Source organism: Pecten maximus, chromosome 14, assembly GCF_902652985.1.
Source record: "Pecten maximus chromosome 14, xPecMax1.1, whole genome shotgun sequence".
NCBI classification, from domain to species: domain Eukaryota; kingdom Metazoa; phylum Mollusca; class Bivalvia; order Pectinida; family Pectinidae; genus Pecten; species Pecten maximus.
Genome location: NC_047028.1, coordinates 36,105,076 through 36,129,523, shown reverse-complemented (window position 1 = coordinate 36,129,523; position 24,448 = coordinate 36,105,076). Strand labels below are relative to the sequence as shown.

The 24,448-nt window shown below is 35.7% G+C and overlaps 1 protein-coding gene across 1 annotated transcript in view; it reads left to right on the top strand.

Moving 5' to 3' along the window:
* Positions 1 to 8,377: 8,377 nt before the first annotated feature.
* Positions 8,378 to 24,448, top strand: part of LOC117341889 — a 47,085-nt gene continuing 31,014 nt past the window's right edge. The window contains exons 1-3 of the mRNA XM_033903750.1: positions 8,378 to 9,885; positions 15,311 to 16,725; positions 19,149 to 20,313. Coding sequence (XP_033759641.1) covers positions 8,378 to 9,885; positions 15,311 to 16,725; positions 19,149 to 20,313 — 4,088 coding nt within the window. The remainder of the gene's footprint in view (positions 9,886 to 15,310; positions 16,726 to 19,148; positions 20,314 to 24,448) is intronic.

Sequence of the window (24,448 nt, the reverse complement as noted above, 5' to 3'; positions counted from 1 at the left end):
ACGGAAGTTCTAAATGGTTTGTCTTTTTTTTCTAAAAAAATCTCTTCTTTGATTACGTGTATGTAATATAATCCTATGAATATTATGTTTTTGTAACTGGATTGTTTATTCATATATATGTACGTGTGATACAATGTTAATGTTCCTCATGTAACACATTTCCATGTGTTATAGTATCCAAATAAAACTGTGTGTATGGAGACCATTTGGTTAAAATCGCGTCATTTACAAATCATGATTGGAGTTAATCAATGTGATATAGATAAATCCTCTATACACAGGACAAATACCGGTCGTGTACAGTGTAGTTACCGTTATAGAAATGTTTTCACCTGCTGTTAACATCTGCCAATCACAGATTTTGATTACAATAGCGAGTATACCTGTATCGCAGTGACCCCATCGGACCCCTACAGCTTTTTTTTACCTGCGGGCGGAATGTTGTTACATAAGGATTTAGCCTATGCTCCATGTTTACTAGTCTACCTGTATCTCACCTCTTACATTTAGGTCTTTTAGAATAAGGCACCTGCCGTTTTCCTTTTGAGGCTGTAATAGCGGAAGTAAAACCCGTTAAATCCGTATGCGATGATAATTGTATTAATCATTCTTAAATCATATATATATTTCGGATTTAAATTAGGTACGTAATTTGTATTGTTGAAAGTTATACATTTATAATATGTACATTGTACGTATTGGTTTAATGGTTGCAACATATCAAGATATACACGTGCATTGAAATAAGAGCAATTACTTTCACTATATCTTTATATATAACCCCCCCCCCCCCCCTCCTCCTCTCTCTCTCCCGCTAAACCAATGTGTAAACATGTTAAAAAATAATATTATATTAAAATATTATATTATGCCATCTTGCTGTATTTTTTTCATGTAGACTTGTGTCGGGAAAGGTGGTTTTTGCCCAATCTCTTATATACATATAAGTTACAATAAAAATATGTTTAAATAAAAATCAGGGTAACTATTTATGTCAGGTTTCGTAAGAAAATAGAACACTCAGTATCCATATTTTTAATTTCAACACATCTTATTGATGAGATAGGATTGGACATCAGACATAGCCTATATACATATATATACACATAATACTAATCATAATAACAACATTATCCGTAATAAATCATGTACATGTATTTGTTTCAACAAGCACATACAAATGTACATGTACATGTATAATTTATATATCAGTGGCGTAGGAAGCGGGGGGGCAGGGGGGGGGGGGGGGGGGGGGGCAATTGCCCCCCCACTTTTTTCAGTGGGGGTGCAAACATATCTTTTTGCCCCCCCACTTTTTGACATCCAAAATCTAAAAAAGGGGATAAAACGCGAATTTATATATTCATTTCGATAAATATCTGTATATTTCCGAACCGATAATGTTTTCTTGAAGGCAACGATAAAAATTATATCTTGTACATCCGGAACATTCCGACTTTTATACTAGTATATCAATCCTCAGACCTGTGTGTCGGTCGTCTGCAATAGCCTGGTAAGTCAATATTTATATCTTAATACGCAATTTTGCTTAACTTCATCACATAGATTCAATAAGTTGATGATAATTTGTGAAGTTAATTGAGTTCATAATGAGAAAAATACAGAAACACAACATGAAGAAGAATGCGCGGTTTTAACGTGAATAGAGTGATACTAATTACCGACAGGTACGAGAAAATACAAAAAAAAAAATCGGCTCGCGCCTACGGCGCTCGCTTTATCACTAAATTACTGCCCCCCCTTTCGATTGCAGATCTACAGGGGGGCTTCGTCACCCTGGGACCCGCTGGGCGGCCCCCAGACCTCTCGCAAAAAGGAAAAAAATCGACTCGCGCCTACGGCGCTCGCTTGATCACTTAATTACTGGACCCCCCTTTCGAAAACTCCTGGATCCGCGCCTGATCCCGAATTATTGGAAATGTGCTATATTCATTTTCCGCGGAGGCTTACACCCTCTTGAACCCCATATCAGGGCGCTGCCCTGGACCCGCTGGGCGGCCCCTCGGACCCCACAAAAAAAATCGGATCGCGCCTACGGCGCTCGCATTATTACCAAATTACTGGACCCCCCCCCCCCCCCCCCGCCCTTTCGAAAATCCTGGCCGGGCCTGGTGATTCATGTTTTGCTATATTTAATATATATATTCTGATTTGTGTAAATAACTTATTTTGTACACATAAATTATCAAAATTATCGTGGGATGTTGAAATGATAATTATTGGCTAATTTTGCGGAGATGGCATACGATTTGTTTAGTGCGTAAAATTTAAGGTTAAAAAAAATTGTGCCCCCCCCACTTTTGACGACTTCCTACGCCACTGTATATGAGACATACGTTATGGGTCCGGTTGTTCAAAACATATGTGTTTTCATTTTAGGAAAAATGTCAAGACTGGTTACCTATCAAACGGTTGATATACAGATTAATAAGTTTACAATACAGTACATTTTACCGTCTCAGCTTATGTAAATGATAAGGATGACCACAATTCATTTCAAATATTTCATTCAGAGAATTACATAAATATTATATATATATATATATATATATATGAATGGATCGAACAACAAACTAAGCCTACATGTATCAGTGTATACTGCCCATCGCCAGCCGTCGAAAAACTGTCTCGGTACCCCGTACATTGCGCGTGCATTGTGCATACTACGACGTTTACCGAGCATTGAATACATTTGTAGGTAACTCAGACGGGCATGGCTACATAACGGCTGGCGATCGTACAATTCGACCACATTTCAAATCCTGCCTATATCAAAGAAAATGTTCCACTGACAGAACTAATTGCCTTCTTTATTTTAATATATCATACATAACTACGATACTTTAAGTGTATATAAGATAAATGATTGTTCGCGCACAGCGCTAGCGAGAGCTTAACTAGAGTACATGTGAAATATCACGTGACTTATTGCGAATCTACATCACCTTATACCAAAATAGATATAAACATATATATTGCACTCATATTTTGCTCAGTTGTCATCGCTGTGAGCTTCGCAACTTGTAGATATGTACATATGTATGCAAAATAGATAAATGTTGGTGGTTTGATCTCTTAATCTTCCGTATGCTGCATAAACTGATGGTTTTGTTTTCTATTATTCATGTAGTTAGTATAATTGACATCCAAACTTAAATATTTCATCAACTACGTCTTCCCCCATGTTATTGACACCAGCGAATATCAAATCTGAGAACTACTTTTTATTAGAAAAAGGTCACCTTTAGGTCGAAACAGGCCAAAGTGCGTCATGTTCCTCATTCATACGATCCAGCTAACATGTACATGTACTGTATGTACACCAAAAAGACAAAACAACTTAGAAATATATCAGAATACTCAATCTAATTAAAATCAGATGTACATTTGCATTTTGCACTACGCTACTCTCCGTATGAACATTTTTAGATACAAGATGTTGTTTAAAAAATAACTTCGTGTTTAACCTTTTTCTATGATTATACTTTAAGATCCATAAAATGTATTTTTGTTAAACTAAACTTCATAACTTACGCTACCAAATTACTTTTGATTTCATACTTACACAAGCAGAGAACAATTCAAGCAAGTGAATACGAAACATATTTTGTAAACGTTACATTACATTCTGCGAACGTTTCTGATGAAATAAATATGAGTTCCTTCTTATTCATCGTTATATTTAAAAAAAAAAGATTGCAGGATTTCTTGTGTCCATGTTACGGGAGCGGGATCGCTGGCTGAGCGGGTTTGCTGGCCCGCCGGAGCGGGATCGCTGGCTGAGCGGGTTTGCTGGCCCGCCGGAGCGGGATCGCTGGCTGAGCGGGGTTGCTGCTTGTCAGAGCGGAATCGCTGCGTGAGCGGGATCGCAGCGACATCGCTTGCGCGGGATTACGGCGGGATTGCAGCGGGGTTTTAACCCCCATCGCTCGACGGGCGCAAACGCGCTGTGAGCGTTTGAGTACCAAATCACCCTCCTCGTACTGTAATTATGGTAATATTTTCTTATCCGAGTCTTGGATTTCAAAAGCCTTTGAGATAGTATGTTAGGACTTTCTTGTTTCTTATCACGGTAGTGGGTTGTTATTAATACTATTTAAAGCTGTTTATATATTTAAAAAAAAGAAAATGGTTGTACGTTTTTCTTCTCTTTCGTTGGCTTTATTCTCAGCATATTGCATCATAATTATTAATAAAAGATTCTAAAATTATTACGTTTTGTCAAAAACGATCCAATTAGATAATTGACTCCCTTACTTTACCTCCTCGTAACTCGAATTCATATCATGACAATCTAACCTCAAGGTATTAATTTGCAAAAAATGACAGCAACCAGAGGGTCCAAATTGGCACCCCTCCTTTGTCATCATACCTCAATATAAATAGAGGTTGCCGTCAAGGCAATCCGATTGCCCAATATACATATATCTTTATTCTTTGCTTGGGAATTTTGGCCATTACACTAAAAATGATAATAGAATTAAAAGGATAAATATAAATGATGTCACAGTTCTTATTTCTCAGTAAAACCTCTCTTATATTAGATGGTTCTGAAGTACATATGTATCTTTGAGAGAGTCTATTAAGAAATGAATGCTTTCTCAAAATTCTCTGGCCTAAAATTAAATATTAACAAAACACAAGCCATCTAGATAGGGAGCAAAACTATAACGAGGACACCTTATTTATTAATATTATTATCAATTCCAAAATTAAACTATGATAAGAAAAAAATATATTGAAATCTATTATCAAGACATGAAGCACAACAGTTGGGAAAATTGATTTCATAAAATACATTAATAATATCTCAATTTAAGCATTAATTTATGGCTTCGCCATATCCAGACGATCAAGTCTGGAATAAACTAAATTCAGACCCTTTTCAGTTTTATATGGGATAGTAAAACTGACAAAGCTAAGGGATAAACTGTTACTCTTAATCATTTTGATTGCCCAAATGATTTGGGACTAAAAATGGTAGATGTAAAGATATTTATTTCCTCTTTGAAACTAGGATAGATCAGATGATTGTATCAAAAAACTTCAAAATGGCAAGTAAGGCTGAAAACGTACACATATCTACATAAGTTATCTACCTTTGATAGTGTTTATATGCAGGAAAGTCGAAATAGATGTAAAAACATTTTCTGGAAGGGTTTTTGTTTAAATTGAATAATTTATGACGAAAAGGTAAGGAGACAAATTATTAGAAAAAATATTAAAAACTTCTATATGGTTTGATAGGATTTTTTCTGTCTACCAAAAAGAGTTTATTTTATAAAGATTGCTATAATAGACTATAGTGAATGAAATATTGACTCTTTGATACATTTCGAGAATTCAGACAGATCTTTGGGTTAAATACAAATTTTCTTCAATTCCATGGTGTAGTATCTACTGTTGAATCTTATTTACCAAATATGATTTTTATATTAATCGACCGCCTCTTCCATATATCCCATACTGTAAACGATGATTAGAATATTAAGTTTAAATGTCCTTATTTATGATGATGATGATGATGATGATGATGATGATGATGATGATGTGACAGTGGTAATGATTAAGATTGAGTATGTACATCTGTGAAGGCGAAAAAAAATGATGAGTGAATGTGTGACGTTGCATTTAAGTATTTGCTTCATATCAAAATGATTAAAAAAATACATTCCTTACAGGTACAAACTTATACAATTATAATGTGATGATAATATCAACGATATTCGTTAACTGGCTAGATATATACATTGTATTCGGGACTAATAAAGCAAGTACTATTATGACTTGAGGTATTTGTTAGCTAAACCTTATTATCTTACAATAATCATGAAACAAGTTAACCTAACTTATATTAACCACGCTTTTTGGCCTGGACGACAGCCTGCGATAGGTCTTCAGTGGGAGAAAACCAACGTGGTCGGGCATACCTTTTCGCCTAGGTGAAAAGGAAGTGTGTTAACACTGTGCCATCCCGACCATCCATGTTAAAATGTTTATTTAGATGTGTTACTCGTTACGTATAACCTAGTTATTTACTGATTTTCCCTAATTTGTAGTCCGTTATATGTTTTATTTTGCTCAATCCATGCTTCATGGATGCGCCATTTACAATATTGTATGTACAATATGTGATCTATAAAACCTTTGTGTCACAATTAAACAAAATAAACTATCAAGACTTTAAGGACCAGAATAATCTTGGTAACATACAATTAAAAAAACATGTCAATTCACTCGCTGGTCGACGCGGTTCATCACGATGTCCCCATTTACATATCAATTGAATGAGTTTAAACAGTAGCCGAAATCTCTTACCTATAACATTTTAACAGCTTTGTATTCTCGTCGAAGACTCGCTGATAAAACAACAATAAGTAAGAAAAAGATTCATTATCATAGAAGATTGAAATCAAAATATTTTCACCGAGACAGTATAGTCCAGCCTTGTTTCTAGAACTAAAACTGTTTTCAGTCAACATCTGAATAAAAGCAAATTATACTTCATATATGTTGGCGAGTCGGAGATTTCGGGACTCCTTTAGCTAGAACCTACTGCAGATAAAAAAAATCAAATGTTTTGATTATAAACTTAACAGGCTGAAACTACACCTGTGTATTTTTTTTAGAGCGTGGACATACTTATATTAAAAAATATACAAATTTTTATAAAAAAAAAAAAAACATTAATAAATTTAATGCATAAAATTCATTTGTTCCATGCTTCATTTGCTTTCGAATCTTAGGAGAGAAATGTTATAAATATACTTAATTGATGACCTTTCAATTTTTGCCAACAGTTGAACTTTTGTAAATATTTGGGAAAGGGCTTTAATAAGGTTGTCATATCTTGTGTTCAATCCTATTTGCTTTGATTTGTGGGTGAAAATATGTTTAAATAAAAAATATACAGCCTGAGAAGATTTTACATCTCATATCGCAAATTTGGCCTTTGGGAATAACGTCATGAATACTTCTGAGTAGTTAAAGTACAGAAAGGTCTTGAATACATATTTACATTTGCCACTGGTACATTTCTCAACAATGACTTGACCAAGTTCGCCATGCATGGATTTACATTTCATTGTATGTAGATATTGACCGACGTGTTTTCGTTAACCATGTCTAAGTATTTACCAACTGGAACAGGAGGGGAGATAAATATTAGCATATTTCACAGATTATGTTGGCCATTGTGAATAAATCAAGCGCTTAAAGTCAAAATCAAATCCGTTTCTTATAAGTTAATTAAGAAATAATTAACGATGATTCGTGTGTTATTGCAGGATATACAACGAGGGCGAGTATATTTTGCAATTGAATTAATAACGAAGGCCGCAGGCCTGAGTTATTAATTAAAATTGCAAAAAATCCGAGTCCGAGTTGTATATCCTGCAACAATACACGAGTCAAAGTTGATTATATCTATTCTACCATGTACTGTTTGGTTCTTAGATCGACCTCTTTCTAATAGAAAAACAGCAAAGAAACCCTGAGAAAACCTTGTAATTTATTTCTTGAGTATTGCATTATTTGTTGATGAAATATAAAGGCAATACAGTACTACGATCAAGAGCATCTTTCATATGGCATTGATTTTGAAATTAAAAAATGGATAAAAAGAAAAGAAAAAAAAAAGGTGGGCCTCCGTAGGATTTGAACTCGCGTCGTGATAAAAAATAATGAAAGACTAACCCATTAGCCCACTCGGCTATAGTAACCTTTAATAAAACGGGTGAATAGTAGATATATAAAATTGTTACAGCCGTGACTCCCGACCGTGTATTATTGGCATGAGCGTGTATTATTGGCACGAGCGTGGGTTATTGGAAAATAATACATGGTTTTAAACCAATCAAAACTGGCCTTGCATAGCAAACATGGTAGAATAGTTCATAATAAAACATTATATTTTTGCATTGAGTGTTTATTATATGAACATGGAATTCACAAACATCACATGAACTATATTGATTTAGTGATGCTTCAATAAATTTGTCTACATCTAAGATTAGTATCCCTGATGTTCCTGATGACAACAAACTCGATATTCGCCAGGCATTTTTGCTTTTTGATAAGGCATCAATTCGATGTTCTTCATGCAATACAAGCATTACGATTTACATAAATACAACTTCCGACTGATTCAAGAACTAGTACCATGAGGCCATGGGACCTTTCAAACTTATTTGCTATAATACATCCAGTCGAGAACAGGTTTTGTTTAAGATCCACCCGATAGGGCAAAGGTTAAGTTTTACACTGTTGACACTTCACACACACTGAATTTCTGCCTTACGAGGTCGATTATTGCGAAACGGAATAAAAGGGGACTCATATTAGTTATACCTCTAGCATGGAGGGCAGCAAAGATCGGGCAGGCATTGGTCTGACGATTTTTGTTACTTTTATAGCATTTGGTGTAAGTAATGTATTTGGAACAATTGTGTCATCAGAGAGTGGAACTATGGAAGGCGTGGTTGTTCCGTTCCAAAATGGTAACGTACACCAGTTTAGAAAGATTCCTTACGCTAAACCACCTGTCGGTCCGCTTCGCTTCAGAAAACCGGTAAAAACTCCTCCATGGAATGACACACTCGATGCTAGAAACTACGGACCTAGCTGTATTCAGTCAGGTGAGCTAACCTTTCCTATATCAGAAGATTGTCTGTTTTTGAATGTTTATGTTCCAAATGAAGTATCGGCAACAGCAAACAAATCAGTCATGGTTTGGATTCATGGCGGAGGTTACATTGGTGGAACAGCCATATCATATGACGGATCAACATTGGCACTTCACGGTGACGTCATTGTCGTGACGTTGAACTACCGACTCGGTATATTTGGATTCTTCAGTACAGGTGATTCAAACGCGAGAGGCAACTACGGATTATGGGATCAAATTGAGGCTCTGAAATGGATAAAATCTAATATCATATATTTCGGTGGAAATCCAGATTCAATTACGTTATTTGGTGAATCGGCTGGCGCTGAAATTATATCGCATCTTGCCGTGATTCCACAAAACAGGGGACTTTTTCATCGAGTGATTATGCAAAGTGGTTCATTAGGAAGATTTCTATCAATGGATAATAAGGGTCAAATTGCGAACGCTCGTGCTTTTGGGGACCATCTTAATTGTAGCGACAACCGAAACACATCATTTCTAGTTTCTTGTTTACGTGGGGTCAACACAACTATTTTACAAATGGGATCTAATGTTATATATCCGTTTTCCTCATTGGATGCTCTGTTTTTATCTGGTTTATATCCAACCATTGACGAGGACCTTATTCCAAGTGATCCCGTAAAGTTACTGAAAAATCAGTCATCCGAACAGTTCGCATTCTTTCAATCTCTTGATGTCATTTCCGGTTCCACTTCCGCCGAAGGATCCGTGTTTCTATTGGTTCTTCAAATGTTTCCAAGTCTGTCGTTACCCAGTGTGGATTTCTACGAAGGAATTCCAAACTGGGTTTTGCAACTATTTGCTCGTCAGCTAACTGAGTTATACTACGGCAATGATACAAGAGTGATCCAGGCTATATCTGACATGTACACATCACCAGATATTGACGAACAAAGCCGGCTTTTCATTGATCTGATAAGTGATGCTTTTTATCATACACCTATGTTGGAATCCCTTTTACTTCATGATGGTGGATATTCAAACACTTTCCAGTACTACTTTTCCAATCAACCAGAATTTGATCCTGTTATTGGTGTTTTGCCGGATTGGTTCGTCGGAGCGGGTCATGCGGCTGAGCTCGAGTTACTTTTTGGTAATATGGAATATCTTAAAGCCGAAGAAAGACTCCTGTCAGCGAAAATGATGTCGTATTGGACAAATTTTGCTAAAAACGGGTAAGTCAATATCTAATCGACATTAGATTCATATTTCAAATTTGATTTAATTCAGTCGATACGACTGAGGACGCAATTGCTTTTTAAATGACTTTTAAAATAATTTTGAAAAGGATGTCTGTAGCATTTAAAATGAATAAACGAGTTATTGGAGTAAGTTAATACATGGTAGGATTTGGTTTGTAATTAACATATGTACAAAGGTCAGCAACCAGAATGTGGATGTCGTAATCAAAAGTCTTAAATCAATTTCAAATTATATCAAATAAAACACAGATATAACCGCACGTCTGAAGACCTTATCACGATGGGGATTGACATCTTATCATTGTTTGGGGGAAACAAATATTCCGGAAAATACCACCAACATAACACAACTTGATAGGTTTTTGACAATGAAATAAACTTTTCAAGTTCTCTTTGTGGCAAATCTTCCCAATTAAGATCTTATATATAAAGCATAAATATAATAAAAATACTTTAAACACCTAATTTGAAACAATGCATATGTGCTATGAAGCTATCGGATCCTTTTCATTTCCTAGTTGGCGAGTAGAATTTAAAATAGATGTAGTTATTTGTATGAAAGGCAACATGAGTTTAAAACCAACGTGATATCAAGCAGTCTCCCGACACTGAACCACTAGCCCTCCTCCTCGTGGTCGCGAGTTCGAATTCCACGTGGGCCATTGGTCTGGTACTGACCGTAGGCCGGTGGTTTTTCTTCGGATACTCCGACTTTCCTCCACCTCCAAAACAAGGCACTTCCTTACATAATCATGGCTGTTAATAGGACGTTAAACAAAATAATCAAAACTAATTGTTTAAATAAATCTTACCCTATTATAGAAAGCTATATGCTTTTTTTCACAAAGATTTATTGCTAATTTCGTAAGGCACAGGGACATGATACAAGATGTTACGTCGTGGTGAATTGATATAAACTACAGGTCTTCATTAAGACGTGTTATGTGTACTAGGCAACACGAGTTTAAAACCAATATTATATCAAGCAAGAAAACTGGCACAGGGCACATGGACATGCTACAAGTAGTTACTTCTTGGTAGATAGGCAGGTTGCTTAAAATAAACTACGGGTGTTTATTTCATTGTGTTATGTGTACTAGTCAAGTTACAGTTACTTATTAGGATTCCGGAATTCCTGGAACTTGACGTGTTTGATTGTCATAATCGCATCTCGTAGTTTCATAAAAACTTACCTGTTTTTCTTTTTTGTTTTTTTGTTGATGTTTTTTTCGTTTCTGGTTTTTTTTTCTTCATTTTTCTTTTTTTCTTTGATTTTTTAATTTTAATTTTTTATATCATACATAATCTAGTTATTAGGCTGATTTCCAGAGATCCTGGTCAGGGCTGAACATCTTCACTTGGCTCACCTCACTATTTGTGTATGGCTTTAGTCAATAGTGTATATTTACTTTCTGTGTGTTTGCACTTGTACTTACAAAATGTGTGATTTTTAATACTTTATAAAGGAGGCAACCGTGTTGAAAATCATATCGTTATTTATGTAACTTACAAGTGCACGTCAATTCACTAACTTCGTGACACTCGATGGTCGGTGTTGATACAGGACATCGCGATAAAGTGGATGTTACTCCTATGTTTATTTAACTGAGATATATTCGTACTGATTTGAACTTAAATAAAAGTTGAGAACGGAAGCCGTCTCAGATTATAAACGGTTTGTGTTGTCCTTGATGTCACGCTGAAGATAAAACCAAAAAGGAAAACAGTGTCAATTTAATCAAGCAGAAATGACCTCCATGTATTTAGAGAATCTGATAAAAAGAAAGCTAATAAAAATAATATGAAGATATGTTCGCATTGTACATCCTAATGATTCGATACTGTTAAATGATATTAGATGAGGCGATATTACTAAGGATGTTAGAGTGCTGACAAAGAGTTATTATGATCGATTTAAAAGAAGAACTGACCGTTGTATATCGTTATACAACAACCTGAGTTTAACACTTTATGCTATTACCACTCTTTACTTAAACTTGTAATAATATCTTTCAAATTTAAATGGAAAAAATATTAATTGCATCCCGCGGACAATCTATTGCGCTTTGCCTCTACCAACATGTCGCGTTGACTATCTCGTTGGGATCTAAGTGTAGGAGATCCAATTTTTGTGTATTTTGTGGTACACCGAGTACTTAACCTTCATATACAAATGTTATGAGATTTTTCCAATACTCAGAGAAAACGAAAGTAATGAACCCGAAAAGACGAGAATTAAAGTCGCTAATTTGCAAGCATTTATTTCGTCTTTTCGGAGCTGTCGCTCCGTGTATTATGTATAGCCCTCATGTTTATATGTATTAGATATTAGTACTACTTTTATTATTCTTTTTCTCCACATGATACATCAACATTATAGATTGTAATGGTGGGAGTATAAACTTATGTCTTAAAATAACCATAGTATTGACACTGTTGATATTTGTTTCATTTGTTTGAGTTAATTAGATATTATCATACCTTTGGTACAATTCTAAGTATTTTTGTGACAGAAAATGTAAAGGCTGTTGAGGCCGTGAAATATCATTCCAATACATTGACATAATACTTTAAATATCTTTAAATCATATGACATGTAATACCAAGTACAGGTGTTAACAAATGCCAGTAAGACGTACATGTAAGGGGTACCTGTACAAAATGTAAGTCCGTCCGTGTCCCTACTCAAAGGGACAGATATTCACATCATTTTCAAATAGTTTCTGGTCTAAAAATAGCATCTGCTACGCTCTAATGCACTCGATAATTTCTACAAAGCGTCACAATGCCGGATACTCAAGTACCCTGAATTTATAAAATAATGAAGGTCCTTATAAAGTTTGTCCCAAAATGTTCACACACAGAGGTGTTGAAAATTATGCTAGACTTAGTGGAAATTGCATTCTGTACGGTATAATGCTATAGATCAATTTCAACCAGCACTTAATCTGGTGAACATCAGCTTGTTTTTGTTTGATATTCCTTTCCTCGAGGCTAATCTTCCATGTTAATTTTCATATATTCCTTTAAGGAGTGGGAGGGGGGATTTAATTATTGATTTGGAGTAATTAAACACAAATTCTTTATGTATTCTTACTTTTTATGGCTTATGGTATCATAATTACAACAATATGTACAATGTATACGTTTAATTGCTTTTAGTTTTGTGGGAATACTTTTTACATACGTGTAGATGTTATATGTAAACTATGACAATTTGACAGTTAGAAGTTGGAATTTCACTATTATCCATGATACACTCCGATGGTTTTACAATATAGAGTTAATTTTTATGCTTGTGTACCTTGATAACCGGAACACCGGACAAAAGCCACACAGGTACTGATGTTAAATCGTTATTGATAGTCAACTATACCACCATAAAAACCTGAAAAACAACTTTTAAAGGACTTATGTTACTTAACCAAAGGTTATTTAAAAGATATAGGCGCTACCTGTCATATTCACAGATATGAAACTTACTAAACAAATGTAAATTATATCAATAGTTTCGAAATTTGGATGCAATAAAAAATCTAAAATATTTATCTGGAAGACACATATTCATTTAAAAGTACCATACAAAATATTATAGATAACATAACTATCGATTGCAAAATTAAATTAATGAGTTATTTGGTTTTAAAATGTTTGAAATCACACCCATCTACTAGCTAGATTGAAGAATGTTTAAACATCCACCTTTACGTGCACGTGTTTTTAATATAGTTACGTGGAAATGTGATAGGAATAACCGAGATACAAATGTACAGGTCAGGGCCACGCTCTATGGCTGATACACATATCCATATTTTACCCGACAGGGTCGTTAATAAGCCATACATGTAGTTCAATGGGGCCTTCAATGGGGCCTTAAATTGGTCCTTCAATTGGTCTTTCAATTGGTCCTTCAATGGGGCCCTGGAGCCTAATATATCTTAAACTCCAAACATGGAGAACGTTAATTCAGGAAAGGGGCATCTGTCTGACAAGTTTGCTTATGTTCATAGCGTTTTGAATAACCAATGGTGGTGGTGGTGGTGGGTGGTGGTGGTGTTGGTGGTGATGTGGTCTGTTGTTTTACAAGATAAAGTATACGCGTACCATTTACACTGATATGTAGCTTGGTACACTGTTATGTAACTTGTGATAGGAATAACCGAGATTCAAATATACATGTCAGGGCCTCGCTCTTTGGCTGATACACATATCCATATTTTACCCGATAGAGTCGTGTATTACGCAATACATATAGTTCAATTGGGACCTTGAAGCCTAATATATTTTTAACTCCAAACATGGGGAATGTTAATCAGGAAAGGGATATGTGTCTGACAAGTTTGCTTATGTTCATTGCATTTGGGATAACCAAAGGTGGTGGTAGGGGTTGGCGCTGGGGGTGGGGGTTGTTTTACCGGATACAGTAAATAAACCGTATACGTTTTACACTGATTTGTAACTTGAGAGGGAAAATGTTGCGATCAGTCGAACCCTTGACCTCTGAACTCTAGGCAGACGCTCTTAACATTTCAGCTACCCAATTATCGGCGGTTAGCCGTGTCCAGTTCTGCTACGCTCCATTATCCTTCAACACAATTTTTGACCCTCAAGACACAAACGGGAACATATACCATATCCGTTGGTCTTCAGTTCCAAATGTAGCAATCGTGGAAAATATAACTACCAGGCCGCGACTCGAGCTCAGGGCCTCCAAACTCTATACAGACTCTGTAACCATCAGAGCTACCTGTGCATCGGCGTTCAGCCAATCCAATTCCAGTTTTGGTAAAGATGTGCTCATCATCTTTCTTCACTTACGGTGTTTAGGTGTAGAGAGTATACAAACTTGGTATGATAGTGTTCTGATCTGTGAGTAATGATGGCATTTAGCTGATATCTGTAATGAATTAATTTGTATTCAGATCAGCTTAGTCTCCCACCTTATAGTTAATACGACAGTATTTTATCAGAACAATGTGTCCGGGTGGGATGCCCTGCTTGGTGTTTCGTCAGTATGCTTCAATGAGGTAGAACTATTTAATCTGCATCACTCCGTATTTTCGTCCCAAATATTATATTAAATATCAAAACATATGATCAAAATAGTGCATGCGTCTACTTTCACATATTCCCGGATACAGTTTATAAATTTATACAAAATTGAAGAACGCGGAGATGGCAATACATAGATATTTCATGTGAAAACCCTATTCGGCTTTATTTTGTATCATTATCATTCAGATGTACTGTCATTCACACAGGTAAATGTTATTAGTCACTAAGACTTATACAACCACACAAACGCGCTACATTTTGACCCGGCGAGGTTGTTCATTGTTAAATAGTTTAAAAGGATTTCACAGACTCGCTTAAGTTATACCGGTAACATGGGACACAGGAATGAGCGGACAGGTATCGGCCTGACGATTTTATTTATATTTACTTCATTCTGTATCAGCAATGTACTCGGAACTATTGTTTCATCAGAGAGTGGTACTATGGAAGGCGTGGTTGTTCCGTCCCAAAACGGAAACGTACACCAGTTTAGAAAGATTCCTTACGCTAAACCACCTGTCGGCCCACTTCGCTTCAGTAAACCGGTAAAACGACCGCCATGGAATGACACACTCGATGCTAGAAACTACGGACCTGGCTGTATTCAGTCAGGTGAGCTAACCTTTCCTATATCAGAAGATTGTCTGTTTTTGAATGTTTATGTTCCAAATGAAGTATCAGCAACAGCAAACAAATCAGTCATGGTTTGGATTCATGGCGGAGGTTACATTGGTGGAACAGCCATATCATATGACGGATCAACATTGGCACTTCACGGTGACGTCATTGTCGTGACGTTGAACTACCGACTCGGTATATTTGGATTCTTCAGTACAGGTGATTCAAACGCGAGAGGCAACTACGGATTATGGGATCAAATTGAGGCTCTGAAATGGATAAAATCTAATATCTTATATTTCGGTGGAAATCCAGATTCAATTACGTTATTTGGTGAATCGGCTGGCGCTGAAATTATTTCGCATCTTGCCGTGATTCCACAAAACAGGGAACTTTTTCATCGAGTGATTATGCAAAGTGGTTCATTAGGAAGATTTCTATCAATGGATAATAAGGGTCAAATTGCGAACGCTCGTGCTTTTGGGGACTATCTGAATTGTAGCGACATTCGAAACACATCATTTCTAGTTTCTTGTTTACGTGGGGTCAACACAACTATTTTACAAATGGGATCTAATGTTATATATCCGTTTTCCTCATTGGATGCTCTGTTTTTATCTGGTTTATATCCAACCATTGACGATGACCTTATTCCAAGTGATCCCGTAAAGTTACTGAAAAATCAGTCATCCGAACAGTTCGCATTCTTTCAATCTCTTGATGTCATTTCCGGTTCCACTTCCGCCGAAGGATCCGTGTTTCTATTGGTTCTTCAAATGTTTCCAAGTCTGTCGTTACCCAGTGTGGATTTCTACGAAGGAATTCCAAACTGGGTTTTGCAACTATTTGCTCGTCAGCTGACGGAGTTATACTACGGCAATGATACAAGAGTAATTCAGGCTATATCTGACATGTACACATCACCAGATATTGACGAACAAAGCCGGCTTTTCATTGATCTGATAAGTGATGCTTTTTATCATACACCTATGTTGGAATCCCTTTTACTTCATGATGGTGGATATTCAAACACTTTCCAGTACTACTTTTCCAATCAACCAGAATTTGATCCCGTTATTGGTGTTTTGCCGGATTGGTTCGTCGGAGCGGGTCATGCGGCTGAGCTCGAGTTGCTTTTTGGTAATATGGAATATCTTAAAGCCGAAGAAAGACTCCTGTCAGCGAAAATGATGTCGTATTGGACAAATTTTGCTAAAAACGGGTAAGTCAATATCTAATCGACATTAGATTTATATTTCAAATTTGATTTCATTCAGGCGATACACATGAGCCTTGAATTAATTAGTAAATAATTTTACTGCATATTAATGAGCAAAATGCTCATCTTAATAATTAATTAAATTTCACACTAGATATATGAAAGTTACAACTGTACCATCCTATAGTGTAGAACATGGTTAGTCTCCAACCCTCATATATACAAAATACAAGATATTACTTTCAGGAGAATTAAACATACTATAACAATGCTGCTGTTGGTACATATTTCCTGCATTTGTACGTATTAAAAATGGTAGCTGCTAATATAAGCTATCAGAAATGCTATCCATACTTCTATTGAATTGAAGTCATTCTATACTGAAATTAGAAAGTAAAAATAAGCTGTTTCTTATTACCTTGTAACCTGTCTAAACCGCAAGTCATTGGGACCAAACATATTGGCCGGTTTATGAAGGTGTCCGGTATGTAGAGGTACAATGTTGAATGATATAAGCTCAGAAAAAATTAATGCAAATCAAATTAAGAAATGATGCAGTTCTTATCTTGTTATATTCAAAAATATAAAGACATTGCTTTAACAAATTAATTGTAAAGAAAGAGATTAAAGTAAAAAAAAAAAATCAGAGTAATTCCAAATGGTATAATGAATGTAAATTCACCGTTTCCCAAAACCAACCTATAGCCTTATACCCGTAATTAGTACACATTGTTCTCGTCCAGGAAATAAGATTATAGAGCCTGAGGTACAATTTGCCTCAGGGCAGTTGGACACGGCAACCTATGTACCATTTACCTGTTAAACTGACCTGTTGAAACCACATCGTTTTCGATCCCCATTCAGTCAATATCTATCTATATAAACTGTTGGAAATAAAGTATTTGAAATATCAAAAACAGTCGTACTTTGAGAACAAGATAGTTCGAGTACACATTCAGATTCTACATTTTGAGAGACCACAAACAACTTGGGAGGAGATTGTATCTTATATAACTGTTAAAAGAACTCCATGTATGACCTGGATTTAATGAGGCAGGTATAACAAAAAAAAGTTGGTTTACCGAATAGAAATGTAAGTCAATCTGATGTTAAACTGTAAATCAAAATTAGACATTGGATCCGGAATATGCTATCAAGGTGATAAAAAAAACAACAACTTTCTTTTGTATTGTATGTTAAGATGAATATAAACTGTTGGAAGAAAATTATTTGAAATATTAAAAACAGTAGTACTTCGAGTACACAAGTATTACAAGTATTTCCAGTACACAATCAAACTCTACATTTTGAGAGACCACAACCAACTTGCCAAATACATTTTTGTTTATTACCAATTTTCTATTAATTGACGTGGCTTGTTAAAACTCTTAAAATCAAAGGAATGCTATCATATGTTTTTCAACGAAGTGCAAGATCTATTCATTTTATATAGGGTTAACTAATAGAAAAATCAATTATATTAGATGCTGTTAGTTAACCAACTGAAAATGAACCAACAAAATAATAAGATGATATATACAAAGATAAAACAGTAAAACATATCTTATTGTTACATGTTTAAGGAGGCTAAATGTATAAGAGTATAAATCTATCTAAAACCATTATGTATATATGTACTTGGTTACGGATTGGGGCCTGATAGGACTCCAGGTAAACTTGGAGTGCACTCGGAGTGCACTCCAAGTTTACCTGGAGTCCAAACGGAGTGCACTCCAAGTGCACTTTGTGTAACCTTTAGTCTACACTCAACTGAACGTGTACAGGACAGATGTACTGCCATTCACACAGGTAAAAGTTATTAGGCACTAAGACTTATGCAACCACACAAACGCGCTAAATTTTGACCCGGCGAGGTTGTTCATTGTTAAATAGTTTAAAATGATTTCACAGACTCGCTCAAGTTATACCGGTAACATGGGACACAGGAATGAGCGGACAGGTATCGGCCTGACGATTTTATTTATATTTACAGTAATCCCTCGACCTATCGCCACTCGATAATAGCGCCACCCTCGCATACCGCCACCTTGTCCCCTAGAACGGATTTTTGCACTCTTTAATTCCCCCGTTAAGTCCGCCACCCTCGCATACCGCCATCCGCCATATGCTTTCAAGAACAAATGTGCCGAATCACTGTATATTTCCCTCGATTTCACCGCCATGTTTTTATCGCCGTGGAACGCTTTAGTGTCCTATTTTTAGATACTGGTACTCCCCATTCAAGCACAGGTGAAGTTACGCTTCAGTGATTCTATTCGCTGATCGAAAGATCGAAAGATATCGGAAGATTGTCTGTTTTTGAATGTTTATGTTCCAAATGAAGTATCAGCAACAGCAAACAAATCAGTCATGGTTTGGATCCATGGCGGAGGTTACATTAGTGGAACAGCCATATCATATGACGGATCAACATTGGCACTTCACGGTGACGTCATTGTCGTGACGTTGAACTACCGACTCGGTATATTTGGATTCTTCAGTACAGGTGATTCAAACGCGAGAGGCAACTACGGATTATGGGATCAAATTGAGGCTCTGAAATGGATAAAATCTAATATCTTATATTTCGGTGGAAATCCAGATTCAATTACGTTATTTGGTGAATCGGCTGGCGCTGAAATTATTTCGCATCTTGCCGTGATTCCACAAAACCGGGGACTTTTTCATCGAGTGATTATGCAAAGTGGTTCATTAGGAAGATTTCTATCAATGAATAATAAGGGTCAAATTGCGAACGCTCGTGCTTTTGGGGACTATCTGAATTGTAGCGACATTCGAAACACATCATTTCTAGTTTCTTGTTTACGTGGGGTCAACACAACTATTTTACAAATGGGATCTAATGTTATATATCCGTTTTCCTCATTGGATGCTCTGTTTTTATCTGGTTTATATCCAACCATTGACGATGACCTTATTCCAAGTGATCCCGTAAAGTTACTGAAAAATCAGTCATCCGAACAGTTCGCATTCTTTCAATCTCTTGATGTCATTTCCGGTTCCACTTCCGCCGAAGGATCCGTGTTTCTATTGGTTCTTCAAATGTTTCCAAGTCTGTCGTTACCCAGTGTGGATTTCTACGAAGGAATTCCAAACTGGGTTTTGCAACTATTTGCTCGTCAGCTAACTGAGTTATACTACGGCAATGATACAAGAGTAATTCAGGCTATATCTGACATGTACACATCACCAGATATTGACGAACAAAGCCGGCTTTTCATTGATCTGATAAGTGATGCTTTTTATCATACACCTATGTTGGAATCCCTTTTACTTCATGATGGTGGATATTCAAACACTTTCCAGTACTACTTTTCCAATCAACCAGAATTTGATCCCGTTATTGGTGTTTTGCCGGATTGGTTCGTCGGAGCGGGTCATGCGGCTGAGCTCGAGTTACTTTTTGGTAATATGGAATATCTTAAAGCCGAAGAAAGACTCCTGTCAGCGAAAATGATGTCGTATTGGACAAATTTTGCTAAAAACGGGTAAGTCAATATCTAATCGACATTAGATTTATATTTCAAATTTGATTTAATTCAGTCGATACGACTGAGGACGCAGTTGCTTTTTAAATGACTTTTAAAATAATTTTGAAAGGATGTCTGTAGCATTTAAAATGAATAAACGAGTTATTGGAGTAAGTTAATACATGGTAGGATTTGGTTTGTAATTAACATATGTACAAAGGTCAGCAACCAGAATGTGGATGTCGTAATCAAAAGTCTTAAATCAATTTCAAATTATATCAAATAAAACACAGATATAACCGCACGTCTGAAGACCTTATCACGATGGGGATTGACATCTTATCATTGTTTGGGGGAATCAAATATTCCGGAAAATACCACCAACATAACACAACTTGATAGGTTTTTGACAATGAAATAAACTTTTCAAGTTCTCTTTGTGGCAAATCTTCCCAATTAAGATCTTATATATAAAGCATAAATATAATAAAAATACTTTAAACACCTAATTTGAAACAATGCATATGTGCTATGAAGCTATCAGCTATCGGATCCTTTTCATTTCCTAGTTGGCGAGTAGAATTTAAAATAGATGTAGTTATTTGTATGAAAGGCAACATGAGTTTAAAACCAACGTAATATCAAGCAGTCTCCCGACACTGAACCACTAGCCTTCCTCCTCTTGGTCGCGAGTTCGAATTCCACGTGGGCCATTGGTCTGGTACTGACCGTAGGCTACTCCGGATACTCGTAAGGCACAGGGACATGATACAATATGTTACGTCGTGGTGAATTTATATAAACTACAGGTCTTCATTAAGACGTGTTATGTGTACTAGGCAACACGAGTTTAAAACCAATATTATATCAAGCAAGAAAACTGGCACAGGGCACATGGACATGCTACAAGTAGTTACTTCTTGGTAGATAGGCAGGTTGCTTAAAATAAACTACGGGTGTTTATTTCATTGTGTTATGTGTACTAGTCAAGTTACAGTTACTTATTAGGATTCCGGAATTCCTGGAACATGACGTGTTTGATTGTCATAATCGCATCTCGTAGTTTCATAAAAACTTACCTGTTTTTCTTTTTTGTTTTTTTGTTGATGTTTTTTTCGTTTCTGGTTTTTTTTTTCTTCATTTTTCTTTTTTTCTTTGATTTTTTAATTTTAATTTTTTATATCATACATAATCTAGTTATTAGGCTGATTTCCAGAGATCCTGGTCAGGGCTGAACATCTTCACTTGGCTCACCTCACTATTTGTGTATGCCTTTAGTCAATAGTGTATATTTACTTTCTGTGTGTTTGCACTTGTACTTACAAAATGTGTGATTTTTAATACTTTATAAAGGAGGCAACCGTGTTGAAAATCATATCGTTATTTATGTAATTTACAAGTGCACGTCAATTCACTAACTTCGTGACACTCGATGGTCGGTGTTGATACAGGACATCGCAATAAAGTGGATGTTACTCCTATGTTTATTTAACTGAGATATATTCGTACTGATTTGAACTTAAATAACAGTTGAGAACGACAGCCGTCTCAGATTATAAACGGTTTGTGTTGTCCTTGATGTCACGCTGAAGATAAAACCAAAAAGGAAAAAGTGTCAATTTTATACAGCAGAAATGACCTCCATGTATTTAGAGAATCTGATAAAAAGAAAGCTAATAAAAATAATATGAAGATATGTTCGCATTGTACATCCTTATTATTCGATACTGTTAAATGATATTAGATGAGGCGATATTACTAAGGATGCTAGAGCACTGACAAAGAGTTATTATGATCGATTGACCGTTGTATATCGTTATACAACAACCTGAGTTTAACACTTTATGCTATTACCACTCTTTACTTAAACTTGTAATAATATCTTTCAAATTTAAATGGAAAAAATATTAATTGCATCCCGCGGACAATCTATTGCGCTTTGCCTCTACCAACATGTCGCGTTGACTATCTCGTTGGGATCTAAGTGTAGGAGATCCAATTTTTGTGTATTTTGTGGTACACCGAGTACTTAACCTTCATATACAAATGTTATGAGATTTTTCCAATACTCAGAGAAAACGAAAGTAATGAACCCGAAAAGACGAGAATTAAAGTCGCTAATTTGCAAGCATTTATTTCGTCTTTTCGGAGCTGTCGCTCCGTGTATTATGTATAGCCCTCATGTTTATATGTATTAGATATTAGTACTACTTTTATTATTCTTTTTCTCCACATGATACATCAACATTATAGATTGTAATGGTGGGAGTATAAACTTATGTCTTAAAATAACCATAGTATTGACACTGTTGATATTTGTTTCATTTGTTTGAGTTAATTAGATATTATCATACCTTTGGTACAATTCTAAGTATTTTTGTGACAGAAAATGTAAAGGCTGTTGAGGCCGTGAAATATTATTCCAATACATTGACATGATACTTTAAATATCTTTAAATCATAGGACATGTAATACCAAGTACAGGTGTTAGCAAATGCCAGTAAGACGTACATGTAAGGGGTACCTGTACAAAATGTAAGTCCGTCCGTGTCCCTACTCAAAGGGACAGATATTCACATCATTTTCAAATAGTTTCTGGTCTAAAAATAGCATCTGCTACGCTCTAATGCGCTCGATAATTTCTGGAAAGCGTCACAATGCCGGATACTCAAGTACCCTGAATTTATAAAATAATGAAGGTCCTTATAAAGTTTGTCCCAAAATGTTCACACACAGAGGTGTTGAAAATTATGCTAGACTTAGTGGAAATTGCATTCTGTACGGTATAATGCTATAGATCAATTTCAACCAGCACTTAATCTGGTGAACATCAGCTTGTTTTTGTTTGATATTCCTTTCCTCGAGGCTAATCTTCCATATTAATTTTCATATATTCCTTTAAGGAGTGGGAGGGGGGATTTAATTATTGATTTGGAGTAATTAAACACAAATTCTTTATGTATTCTTACTTTTTATAGCTTATGGTATCATAATTACAACAATATGTACAATGTACACGTTTAATTGCTTTTAGTTTTGTGGTAATACTTTTTACATTCGTGTAGATGTTATATGTAAACTATGACAATTTGACAGTTAGAAGTTGGAATTTCACTATTATCCATGATACACTCCGATGGTTTTACAATATAGAGTTAATTTTTATGCTTGTGTACCTTGATAACCGGAACACCGGACAAAAGCCACACAGGTACTGATGTTAAATCGTTATTGATAGTCAACTATATCACCATAAAAACCTGAAAAACAACTTTTAAAAGGACTTATGTTACTTAACCAAAGGTTATTTAAAAGATATAGGCGCTACATGTCATATTCACAGATATGAAACTTACTAAACAAATGTAAATTATATCAATAGTTTCGAAATTTGGATGCAATAAAAAATCTAAAATATTTATCTGGAAGACACATATTCATTTAAAAGTACCATACAAAATATTATAGATAACATCACTATCGATTGTAAGATTAAATTAATGAGTTATTTGGTTTTAAAATGTTTGAAATCACACCCATCTACTAGCTAGATTGAAGAATGTTTAAACATCCACCTTTACGTGCACGTGTTTTTAATATAGTTACGTGGAAATGTGATAGGAATAACCGAGATACAAATGTACAGGTCAGGGCCACGCTCTATGGCTGATACACATATCCATATTTTACCCGACAGGGTCATTAATACGCCATACATGTAGTTCAATGGGGCCTTAAATTGGTCCTTCAATTGGTCTTTCAATTGGTCCTTCAATGGGGCCCTGGAGCCTAATATATCTTAAACTCCAAACATGGAGAACGTTAATTCAGGAAATGGGCATCTGTCTGACAAGTTTGCTTATGTTCATAGCGTTTTGAATAACCAATGGTGGTGGTGGTGGTGGTGATGTGGTCTGTTGTTTTACAAGATAAAGTATACGCGTACCATTTACACTGATATGTAGCTTGGTACACTGTTATGTAACTTGTGATAGGAATAACCGAGATTAAAATATACATGTCAGGGCCTCGCTCTTTGGCTGATACACATATCCATATTTTACCCGATAGGGTCGTGTATTACGCAATACATATAGTTCAATTGGGACCTTGAAGCCTAATATATTTTTAACTCCAAACATGGGGAATGTT